The sequence below is a fragment of the Oncorhynchus mykiss genome, chromosome 32 (assembly GCF_013265735.2).
Source record: "Oncorhynchus mykiss isolate Arlee chromosome 32, USDA_OmykA_1.1, whole genome shotgun sequence".
Lineage (NCBI taxonomy): Eukaryota > Metazoa > Chordata > Actinopteri > Salmoniformes > Salmonidae > Oncorhynchus > Oncorhynchus mykiss.
The window spans coordinates 18,321,841-18,334,428 of NC_050572.1; the positions used below are offsets into that span (position 1 = coordinate 18,321,841).

The 12,588-nt window shown below is 42.2% G+C and overlaps 1 protein-coding gene across 4 annotated transcripts in view; it reads left to right on the forward strand.

The window, feature by feature from the left end:
- The first annotated feature begins 2,676 nt into the window (after nt 1-2,676).
- ctnnal1 (catenin (cadherin-associated protein), alpha-like 1) overlaps nt 2,677-12,588 on the forward strand; it is a 124,637-nt gene continuing 114,725 nt past the window's right edge. For all 4 annotated transcript variants that reach the window (XM_036970839.1, XM_036970842.1, XM_036970840.1 and 1 more), the window contains exon 1: nt 2,677-3,032. In XM_036970839.1, coding sequence (XP_036826734.1) covers nt 2,937-3,032 — 96 coding nt within the window. In that variant the 5' untranslated portion in view covers nt 2,677-2,936. The remainder of the gene's footprint in view (nt 3,033-12,588) is intronic.

A 12,588-nucleotide genomic window follows, 5' to 3' on the forward strand; every position in this document is an offset into this window, starting at 1 on the left:
TCTAAGGCACTGCATTGCAGTGCTTGATGCGTCACTACAGACCCAGGTTTGATCCCAGGCTGCGGTCACCGGGAGACCCATGAGGCGGCACACAATTGGCCCAGCGTCGTCTGGGTTAGGGGAGGGTTAGACCCATGAGGCGGCACACAATTGGCCCAGCGTCGTCCGGGTTAGGGGAGGGTTTGGCCATCCGCTGACTTCGGTCGCCAGCTGGACAGTTTTTCCTCTGACATATTGGTGCGGCTGGCTTCCGGGTTACGCGAGCAGTGTGTCAAGAAGCAGTGAGGCTTGGCAGGTTCGTGTTTCGGAGGATGCATGGCTCTCGATCTTTGCCTCTCCCGAGTCCGTAGGGGGGTTGCATAAAAGGGACAAGACTGTAACTACTAATTGGATATCACAAAAAAGGGGTAAAAGTAAAAAATATATACAGTACCAGTCAAAAGTTTGGACACACCTACTCATTCAAGAGTTTTTCTTTATTTTTACTATTTCCTACATTGTAGAATAATAGTGAAGACATCAAACTATGAAATAACACATATGGAATCATGTAGTAACCAAAAAAGTGTTAAACAAATATTATTCAAAGTAGCCTCCCTTTGCCTTGATGACAGCTGGAAATGGAATGCATTTCAATCAACATCCTTGTTGAAAGTTAATTTGTGGAATTTCTTTCCTTCTTAATGTGTTTGAGCCAATCAGTTGTGTTGTGACAAGGTAAGGGTGGTATACTTAAAATTTGGTAAAAGATTTGGTAAAAGACAAAGTCCATATTATGGCAAGAACATCTCCTTAGAGCGCTGCTCTCGAGTGGCGCAGTGGTCTAAGGCACTGTATCTCAGTGACCGAGGCATCACTACAGACCCTGGTGTTATTCCAGGCTGTATCAAAGCCGTCCATGATTGGAAGTCCCATAGGGTGGCGCACAATTGGCCCAGCGTCATCCGGGTTAGGGTTTGGCCAGGGTAGGCCTTCGTTGTAAATAAGAATTTGGTCTTAATGTTCTTAACTAACTTGCCATGTTAAATAATGGTTAAAAACAAATAAATAATAAGCAAAGAGAAACTACAGTTCATCATTACTTTAAGAAATGAAGGTCAGTCAATCTGGCAAATTTCAAGAACCTTGCAAGTTTCTTCAAGTGCAGTTGCAAAAACCATCAAGCGCTATGATGAAACTGGCTCTCATGAGGACCGCCACAGGAAAGGAAGACCCAGAGTTACCTCTGCTGCAGAGGATAAGTTCTTTACAGTTACCAGCCTCTAATAACAGACACATCTCAACATCAACTTTTAAGAGGAGACTGCGTGATTCAGGCTTTCATGGTTGAATTGCTGCAAAGAAACCACTACTGAAGGACACCAATAATAAGAAGACACTTGCTTGGGTCAAGAAACATGGGTAATGGACATTAGACCGGTGGAAATCTGTCCTTTTGTCTGATGAGTCCAAATTTGAGATTTTTGGTTCCAACCACTTCGTCTTTGTGAGATGCAGAGTGGGTGAACGGATGATCTCCACATGTGTGGTTCCCACCGTGAAGCATGGAGGAGGAGGTGTGATGGTGTGGGGGTGCTTTGCTGGTGACACTGTCTGCGATTTATTTAGAATTCAAGGCACACTTAACCAGCATGCTGCAGCAATACTCCACCCCATTTGGTTTGGGCTTAGTGGGACTATAATTTGTTTTTCAACAGGACAATGACCCAAAACACACCTACAGGCTGTGTAAGAGCTATTTGACCAAGGAGAGTGATGGAATGCTGCCTCAGATGACCTGGCCTCCACAATCACCCGACCTCAACCCAATTGAGATGGTTTGGGATGAGTTGGGCCGCAGAGTGAAGGAAAAGCAGCCAACATGTGCTCATCATATGTGGGAACTCCTTCAAGACTGTTTGAAAAGCATTCCTCATGACGCTGGTTGAAAGAATGTCAAAAGTGTGCAAAGCTGTCATCGAGGTTAAGGGTGGCTACTTGGAAGAATCTCAAATATAAAACAGATTTTTATTTGTTTACCACCTTTTTGGCTACTACATGATTCCATATGCGTTATTTCATAGTTTTGATGACTTCACTATTATTCTACAATGTAGAAATATATATATATATATACAGTAGCAGTCAACAACAAAAAAGTACTCATTCAAGGGTTTTTCTTAATTTTTTACTATTATTATTATATTATTATTTTATTTTTTTACTATACTGTATAGTCTATCAGGCTGCCAATCACTAAAGAGATGGGTAACACACATCAAAGACTCACATTCCTGCAAACACCTTGTTACATACATGTCTTCATTCTTCCAATAAGCTTGAGCAAACGCCTGCTATGAAGTTCACTTGTGAAATTTGAAGGTATAGAGAGAGCTGTCTTCGATGCTTGTCCCGTAAAACTGTCCGGGTGAGAGAGTCATGGAATATTACATCAACTAGTCAAGGGTTACTACCATGTAAACAAAACACTAGGGTAGGCTAAAGGCTATGCGGACAATAAACCATGTTGTACGAGTTTAAGACAAACTGAAATGAGCTCTGTAAATAAGAGACTAAAACGTCCATGTCCCCAGTGTGCTCTCTCTCTCGAGCGATCGTTACAACCTTTGTGTGTGTGTATGTGCGTGCCTGTCAGTTCCTACTCGCACGGCTATAGTCCTGGAGAGCCAACCCACTCTCTAGCTAGTTGCTGCAGACTCCTCTGCCTGTCGTAGTTGAGTAAACTACATAGATATTAGCGGGCGCACAGAATGCAGCACAGCCGAACACGAGTGGATTAAAACGGTATGCTTCTTTAGAGTCAGTCAGTCGACCGTGTAACTAGAGGAATAAACCCCAAATACTTTCACACATTACTTTACGCTAATTTACTGAAACGTTAAGCCAGGTAGCGGTAACCCAGTAGTGCATTGTGTAATAAAGAGAGATCGTCTGAAATGGCTTCATCTCCTTGCAGCAGTGTTAACTTTGATTCCGGACTGGAAATCAAAACTCGGTCGGTGGAACAAACACTTATCCCATTGGTCTCGCAGGTGAGTTGTTGTGCGCCAGAACGAAAGAGTGAAACTTTGTCCATGAACATTCTTAAAGGACGAATTGTTATTTTGTTTCATTTACCAAGCTAACGCAGTGTGTTGTGGATTGAAGGAGACTGCATTGCACTTTCACTCTCAAGTCGTCGATTGTTTAAACTATTCAGACATTTCTGTAAATGTGAAAGTTTGATAGAGGTTATTGAATGACGGTGCATTGGAATAACTGCGTTGTTCCCGTTTGTTTACGTGGAGGCCGCCGCATGTTCATGTTGTTGAGAAGTTTTGCCCTGCCGAAAAAAGATTGCAGTCAGAGTGCAGTATAACGGCAGTACACTGCAGTATAACTGCATTTAGAGTGCATTATAACTGCAGTATGCTGCAAATACTGCGTCCAAAATAACCGTTTTTTGTTACTGTAGTAATTTTGCAGTGTAACTGCAGTTAGAGTGTAGTATTCTGTAATTACTGCGTCAATAAACCCACAGTTGACCACAGTTATTGCACTTTTACAGCTGTTTCAAAACTGCAATCTTTTTTTAAGGGTGGAATTTGTACCCAGTGAAATATCCAACTGCTGTAAAGGCTCCACATTTTTTTTATTTTTATATATGGTCTAATTCTATTGTGAAAGTCTCAAATTATTTAATTGAATAGGGCTCAACTTGGGAAAGAATGTGGGGACATGATCACAAGGAAGTTTCAAAGGGTGGCCTACTAAAGCTACAATGTGTCATTTGCTCATTGATGAACTATTGTGGAAACTGTTTATTTTCAGTACATTTCATGTATCAAATTGTCTGTGAACATTTCTCCTTGTTTCTTCCCCTTCTAATTAGTGCACAACGGGGCTGACCCCAAAATGTAGAAGAAAAGTTACAAATAGCCTATATTCTCAGAATTTATGTTAACTTGAGCCTATACCCATGCAAGACATGCAAGTTTCTCTGAATATCAATAGTTTTACCCAGTTTGCCCCAGCAATCTGACTTCCCTATAATTACTTTGACATACTTGTTTTGTTTTTCAATCAATAACTCTAATTTGGCATACCAACCATTTAATTAATTTTAATTATTTTAATTAATTAAATGTACCTTTATTTAACTAGGCAAGTCAGTTAAGAACAAATTCTTATTTTCAATGACGGCCTAGGAACAGTGGGTTAACTGCCTGTTCAGGGACAGAACGACAGATTTGTACCATGTCAGCTCGGGGATTTGATCTTGCAACCTTCCGGTTACTAGTCCAACGCTCTAACCACTAGGCTACCCTGCCTAGTCTTAGATTAATAGGGGTTCATCACACAACAAAAAGTGCCTGCTCTTCTGCAGTTTAAAATCATAGCCTATTACAGTTCTATAGATTAAGCTATAAGCAATGTATGTCTATTATCCCCATTGAGAAATAAGATAAACAACATAATCAGATTTTCACAAATAGCTCCTGTGTCAGCATGTGTAAAACTAACCCATTATGCTCTTGTGTGACCTCTAGGCTGATTTCCAATTCCAGCAAGTCACATGGCCAGCTTGCATTGTATCACATCAATGGGGGGAATGAGAGAGAGAGAATCACATAAATGCTAATGTTTTCTTGTTTAAGAGGTAGTGGCTATTGGAGAAGGTTCAGAGAGACATGTAATATCTACTGGTGTGTCTCTATTCATCTACAGTGGAAAGAGAGGCAGTGGGGCACCTCTCCAATGAGGGTTTACAGAGTCCCAGACAATACAGTGGTGAGGGGGGTCTCTGTCCAGGACCCTTCCCCCTCAGAGGGGTGTCAAAGCCTGGGTCCTCCCTCTATTGGCACTGGCTCATTTGAAAGATAAGGCCACTAGTGTGGTCCTTGTGGATACCCCTCTCAAGAGGAGAGCTGCATGACGTAGGTCTAGGATACTCTTGTCATTCCAATGCATTCATTTAGCACTGGGCTGTGTGCTTTTTAATTCCATGTATCTGAAGTGAAGAAGCAGGTTGTACATGAGCTGTAAAATCAATGTTTCTGCCTTTCTCAAGGAAAGCTGAAAAGTCCTTTTCTAGCTTAACTTTTTCATAGCAACTCATTTGAAAAAATAGCAGAGTTGTTATTGTGTCATTCATGCACTTTGCACAGCCAACTTACTGAATGTAAGGCTACAGTGCTGCAAAATCAAGCTGTAAGGTCTGTTTCAAGTTTCCTATATTCTCTCCGGTGGTGAGGAAGATCACCGTGTGGGCGTGCTATAATGACATTCACATTCTTGCTGTTTTAGATGTAACAAAAGCGTCAAGGACAAAATGTTTGCTCAACAATGACATTTTCTCTCCCCTTGTAAGAATCCCCATAGCAACCGTTTGCGATGCAGATAATCTCTGCTAAATGTTTTCTCCATATTTGTTGTTGTTGTTAAAGTCATGATGTCATTGGAGATAATCATGCAACCAGACAGTGTTGATGATACAATGTAAATGTAATACACAAGTTTCCCTGCAGTGAGGCTTCTGTTGTGTAGAGGGCAGAAGTAGATTGTGAGGGACTGGCTACATTGTGTGGGTTCTCCTTTGGGAGTGGGGTTGGGGGGTTGGAGAAGGGGGTTCTGGATGATTATCTGACTGCCTGCATTGTGTGGGCTCTCCTTTGGGACTGGGGTGGTTAGGGGGGGGGGGGGGGGGTGGATGAAAAGTCTGTGTCACTGAGAAAAGTCCTGGGAAGATTATTCTGGTGCAGATTCCACCCCTGTCTGTACACTGTGACATTGATCTTCTCACAGCCTCTGTTCTGTTATCAGCTCTACTCCCATCAGCATGTAATCTCTAGTAGATGGGAGGGAGATGTACTGCTGGGCTTGCTCACGACCGCACACCTCTACAACCACAGAATGAAATGGAACACTTTTATACACGCTCAGAACAACATAATATAGAACATTGTCATATTGTGTCTCTATGGCTACAATATTCTATCTCTATGGTCCCGCACCATGTATGCACACACAAGGTTACAACAACCTGCCAATCTGTTTGTCTGCCCGCCTGGCTATCTGTTTGTCTGCCGTCTGGCTATCTGTTTGTCTGACCGCCTGGCTATCTGTTTGTTTACCTGCCTGCCTGTCTGATTGTCTGACCGCCTGGCTATCTGTTTGTCCACCTGCCTGTCTGTCCATCCGTCCATCCACCTGTCTTTTTGCACCCTCCGTCACTGTGGCCACTCTCAGGACCTGGTCAAAGATTTCTTTAGTCGAGCAGTAGCCACATTTGTTTTTACAAATCATGGTGTACAAGACACCTGTCTGATTGGTGCCAGTCTGAGTGGACTGATCCATTGTGGAGGCTGTGGGGATGGCACAGTCTATCAGTCTAAAAAACATGTGCTACTGAAATTGTATATGGTTAAATTATGTAAGAGCAATGGTGTAACACAAATAAAAAATAATATTATTTTACAACAAATGCGCTTTCTCCAGCGTTGGATAGTGGTCGCTGTCCGCGGTTCTGAAACACATACCTGCGCTGTTGAATTGGCGCCTTTTCCTAGACCATGTTGCTATGTGCATAATAGCAAAGTTAACCAGCATACTGTTTTTGAGAACAATGTGGTGGAGGCAGCAGATCTCATTTTTATTGTTATTATTACTATTATTATTATCATCTTTAGTAGGTTTATTATAGCAGCCTTGTATCACCACCATCGATCTGTAAGTCTAAGAGAGCATCCTGTTTATTCTTAATACCGTAACTTACTTATGCCTTTATTTTAATACTTACAGTATATAGGCTACTGTATCAATCAATCATTTATTTGTTCATGTCATCACACATCATACGAGTCATTCATGATGTGAAATGCATTCAAGCATTTTAGTTTGAACGTAAAATAAAGCGACCATTGAATAATTAGCGTAAACAATAAATAGGACTAAACCATTCCATTTCGGAAATTGCTTTCAGGAATGCGGCTTTACAAAAAACAAAAAAACTTTACAACAGACTCTCTGGTACACTTATAATTTATCTAATGTTGTCTACATTGTTCCAAACGGTCAGAAAAAGTAGATTGTATTCCAACAGAACCTGTTTGTCACACATAGGCCTAATATGCATGCAACACTTGCTCATTACCTTGCTTTTCTTGAGCTCCAGTATTTTCCACAACTAGTCACATTTATTCCACATATCTGACTTCCCCTTTACCACCTGAGCAACCAGTAAACATTCCCTTTTCGAGTTTATTTGTCACATACTCTTCATTGATTTTGCTATCATGTGTTACGATGTACCAATTTATTGATGTGATTGTGATATGCAAAGGCCCTATTGGTCACGTGCATGTAATGCGTACATGTGTCACATAAGGAGAGAACGCATTGAGGGTAGGGCTGGGCGATAAATCAATCTCAATAATTATTGAGGTAATTACTTCCCTCAATAACAATATAAAAACGTTTAGAATACTTTTAGATTATGTTGAAATAGAATAATTAGGTCCATTTCACCTCTGTGACGCAGCAGGAACGTGCGGAGAAGTGACAATATGCACGTGGAGAGATATACGCCCACTAAAAAACACTATTAACCACAAAAAAATTGTGATGTAGGTGAAAACAGTGGCAGTGATAGTCATGGAGAAGGAGCAGCTTCCAACAAATAAATTATTGATAAAAGGGTTCAACTGTTTCAGTAATTTGGAAGTGGTTTGGCTTTTTGAAGTCCGACAAAGAGCAAAGCAATGTTCGGTGCAAATTGTGCCATAGACAGGTGGCTACCAAGTGGTAATACGACAAACCTTTTTCACCATCTGAAGCAAAATCACTCTTTGGAACATGCAGGAAGTTTGAGTTTGTGCCACGGTATTGATAAACGCCCCTCAAACACCAGCCAATATAGGGATGTTCGCCCGAAGCAGTCAACACTGACAGTGTTTATGCCCTACGAGCAAACATCGAAAAGACACAAAGACATCACAAATGCTATTATGCTTTGCATTTCTAAGGACATGCTACCAATTAGCACAGTCAAAAAGGAAGGTTTCAAGAGGTTTATCAATTTAATTGACCCCAGGTATGTTCTCCCTGGCCACAAACATTTCTCTCACACCGCACTGCCTAAACTTTACGGCGAGTGTAGGGAAAACGTTGAGGAACAGCTCAAGACAGATTTGACGTATTTTGCTACTACCCAGCACAAGTTGGGGTAGGGTCTGTAATACCGAGTCTGTAATACCAACATGTTTTAAGCAGACCACCATAGTCCCTGTGCCCAAGAACACTAAGGTAACCTGCCTAAATGACCCGTAGCACTCACGTCTGTAGCCATGAAGTGCTTTGAAAGGCTGGTCATGGCTCACATCAACACCATCATCCCAGAAACCCTAGATCTACTCCAATTTGCATACCGCCCCAACAGATCCACAGATGATGCAATCATTATGCACTCCACACTGCCCCCTCCCACCTGGACAAAAGGAACACCTATGGGAGAATGCTATTCATTGACTATAGCTCAGTGTTTAGCACCATAGTGCCCTCTAAGCTCATCAATAAGCTAAGGACCCTGGGACTAAACACCTTCCTCTGCAACTGGATCCTGGACTTCCTGACGGGTCACCCCCAGGTGGTAAGGGTAGGTAACAACACATCCGCCACGCTGATCCTCAACACAGGGGCTCCTCAGGGGTGTGTGCTCAGTCCCCTCCTGTACTCCCTGTTCACTCATGACTGCACGGCCAGGCATGACTCCAACAACATCATTAAATTTGACACAACAGTGGTAGGCCTGATCACCGACAAATACGAGACAGCCTATAGGGAGGAGGTCAGAGACCTGGCCGTGTGGTGCCAGGACAACAACCTCTCCCTCAATGTGATCAAGACAAAGGAGATGATTGTGGACTACAGGAAAAAGAGGACGTAGCACGCCCCCATTCTCATCAATGGGGCTGCTTTGGAGCAGATTGAGAGCTTCAAGTTCCTTGGTGTCCACATCACCAACAAACTAACATGGTCCAAGCACATGAAGACAGTCGTAAAGAGGGCACAACAAAACCTATTCCCCCTCAGGAGACTGAAAATATTTGTCATGGGTCCTCAGATCTTCTAAAGGTTCTACAGCTGCACCATTGAGAGGATTGGTTGCATCACTGCCTGGTATGGCAACTGCTCGGCCTCTGACCGCAAGATAGAGAGCATCATGAAGAACAAGGAACACACCAGGCAGGTCCGAGATACTGTTGTGAAGAAGTTTAAAGCCAGATTTGGATACAAAAATATTTCCCAAGCTTTAAACATCCCAAGGAGCACTGTGCAAGTGATAATATTGAAATGGAAGGAGTATCAGACCACTGCAAATCTACCAAGACCTGGCCGTCCCTCTAAACTTTCAGTTCATACAAGGAGAAGACTGATCAGAGATGCAGCCAAGAGGCCCATGATCACTCTGGATGAACTGCAGAGATCTACAGCTGAGGTGGGAGACTCTGTCCATAGGACAACAATCAGTCGTATATTGCACAAATCTGGCCTTTATGGAAGAGTGGCAAGAAGAAAGCCATTTCTTAAAGATATCCATAAAAAGTGTAGTTTAAAGTTTGCCACAAGCCACCTGGGTTACACACCAAACATGTGGAAGAAGGTGCTCTGGTCAGATGAAACCAAAATTGAACTTTTTGGCAACAATGCAAAACGTTATGTTTGGCGTAAAAGCAACACAGCTGAACACACCATCCCCACTGTCAAACATGGTGGTGGCAGCATCATGGTTTGGGCCTGCTTTTCTTCAGCAGGGACAGGGAAGATGGTTAAAATTGATGGGAAGATGGATGGAGCCAAATACAGGACCATTCTGGAAGAAAACCTGATGGAGTCTGCAAAAGAACTGAGACTGGGACGGAGATTTGTCTTCCAACAAGACAATGATCCAAAACATAAAGCAAAATCTACAATGGAATGGTTCAAAAATAAACATATCCAGGTGTTAGAATGGCCAAGTCAAAGTCCAGACCTGAATCCAATCGAGAATCTGTGGAAAGAACTGAAAACTGCTGTTCACAAATGCTCTCCATCCAACCTCACTGAGCTCGAGCTGTTTTGCAAGGAGGAATGGGAAAAAATTTCAGTCTCTCGATGTGCAAAACTGATAGAGACATACCCCAAGCGACTTACAGCTGTAATCGCAGCAAAAGGTGGCGCTACAAAGTATTAACTTAAAGGGGCTGAATAATTTTGCACGCCCAACTTTTCAGTTTTCGATTTGTTAAAAAAGTTTGAAATATCCAATAAATGTCGTTCCACTTCATGATTGTGTCCCACTTGTTGTTGATTCTTCACAAAAAAATACAGTTTTATATCTTTATGTTTGAAGCCTGAAATGTGGCAAAAGGTCGCAAAGTTCAAGGGGGCCGAATACTTTCGCAAGGCACTGTATATATATATATATATCTCGTGATAATTAATTTGCCATATCGCCCAGCCCTAGTTGAGGGTATAGGGAATGTTTTTCCTAAACAAATGAGAGATTTCGGTAACATAACTTTTCAGTCAGAAATGTCTGTAATTATGTTGCCGCTTCAGCAACACTGACAGCGTGATGCACACTGTTGATGCAGGGAAAAGAGAGCGGGTGCTAGTCACAGTCAATCGCTGTCTTTTTTTAAACACCGCGCAGCAAGTCTGAGCCAGGCTCGGCACTCCCTCTTGTCATTTGTGTGTCTTAATTATTTCATCAAACAGTTCGCTTAAAGCATCAGACAAGCTCAGTGCATATAGTTGATTTGATTAAAACACATAGGATGTGTCTATATATGGAAAAATACACGTTTTAAAATTCCGACCAATCAATTGGTCAAAAGAATAGACGTCTCTTAGTCTACCAAGATTTTATTTTGTCGGGAGCAGCCCTAAATGTGTCTCAACCAGCCCTGTGTGCAGCCTTACCTATGATGTGGTCCACACAGTAGGCTGGTGGGCAATTAGGGATCATCTAGTTCTGCTTTTGTGCTTCCTTTTCACATCCGATTACTGTTTTGAAGCCACGATTAGTCAAATAATAGTTCTGGTCTTTGGCTATATAATTGAGGTGTTCATTTAGTGAAACGTTCCCGTGTAGAGTATAGGTCTGACACAGGGGGTCTGTGTCTTAACTGGAAACGTGGGTGGAGGTGGTGGTGTTGTCTGGAGGTTTGGGTCTTGTGGGAAGAAAACAAGGCTAATAAATTACACCCGAGTCTTTGATCTCATCTGGGAACATTTAAACGCCTGTGACACCCAAAGCCTTGTTATAACATATTTGTGCTGGCTCTGTTGTTTTTCTGCCAGACTAAGCACAGTTTCTTAAAATATTTTCTCTTATAATTGGGGCCGTGAAAACCTTTCTCTGTCCAAGTTGGTTAAGTTGAGTTGGCATGCTTGCGTAACTTCTGCGCCACTTGCAGTTTTTCTGAACGGTCAAAAGGTCTGAGAAAGGGAGGAGTTTGTTATTTTTGCTCACAGTCTGGAATAAGATCGAATATGTATTACCATAACGACACCTCAGTGATAGGCTTTCAGTCAGTTGTTGATAACGTTACCTATTTTGTCAAATAACCCCTCTGACAACACCTCAGAATAAAGAGAAAATGCTGCATAACGTTTTCTCTGATGTCTGAGTGCTCCTGTACCATCTATTCCTGAATGTTTAATGCTAAAATGAAAATGTAGTTTTAGAGAGGAACTAACCACCCTGTGCAGTAATGTCCCAGTCTAGAATCCAATGGGATATACTCTGTTTCACCAGCATATCAGTGTGGATTCCAGGCTAGTAATGTACCCATCCCAGCAGCGGAATGACATGATAAACACCCAGGTGGAAAAGTCGTTTTTTATTCCCAGACAGACAGTAGAGGCATTAACCTAGTTTGAGAGCATAACAGATCTGCTTCTTCTAGCCATGACTGTAATGAAGATGAATGACTCCACGGCTTAAAGGCAAGCCACAGAGGATTACCACACCAAACACCTTCTGGGATAGGAGGGAAATGTGTGTGTGTGGTGGTGTGCAGTGTGGTCAAGCGTGTTTGCCTGTGGTAAGCGGTTGTATTCTCTCAGCATGATGTTTGTTTAGCTATAGCTCAACACGGGTGACCAGGACCAGGGCCATATCTGATCAATTATTTCACAGTCGACTTCAGGCTAACTATGTGAGTTGAGGCCTCTGTTTTTTGGTTTCCTCATCATAGGCTTCTGTGTGAGGCCAAAGCAAACTCTGCTCTGCTCTGCACTGTGGAGAATGATGCAGTCAGCCAGTGTGCATCACACACCATGAACCATGAGGCACAGAACAGGCAGAGCAAATGTAAGACAACATCAGATCAGCTATAAAAACACATGCGCTAGCCTGGAGCTGACTTGTTGTTGTGTGAATGAACATTTTAAACAATACTGCCTTACTGCTCTTTAATTATTTGTTACTTAACTTTTTTGTATTTTTAGGTATTTCCCTTAAAACTGCACTGTTGGTTAAGGGCTTGTAAGTAATAATTTCACTGTTGTATGCGGCGCATGTGACAAATACAATTTTATTTGATTTGATTACTCATGAGATGA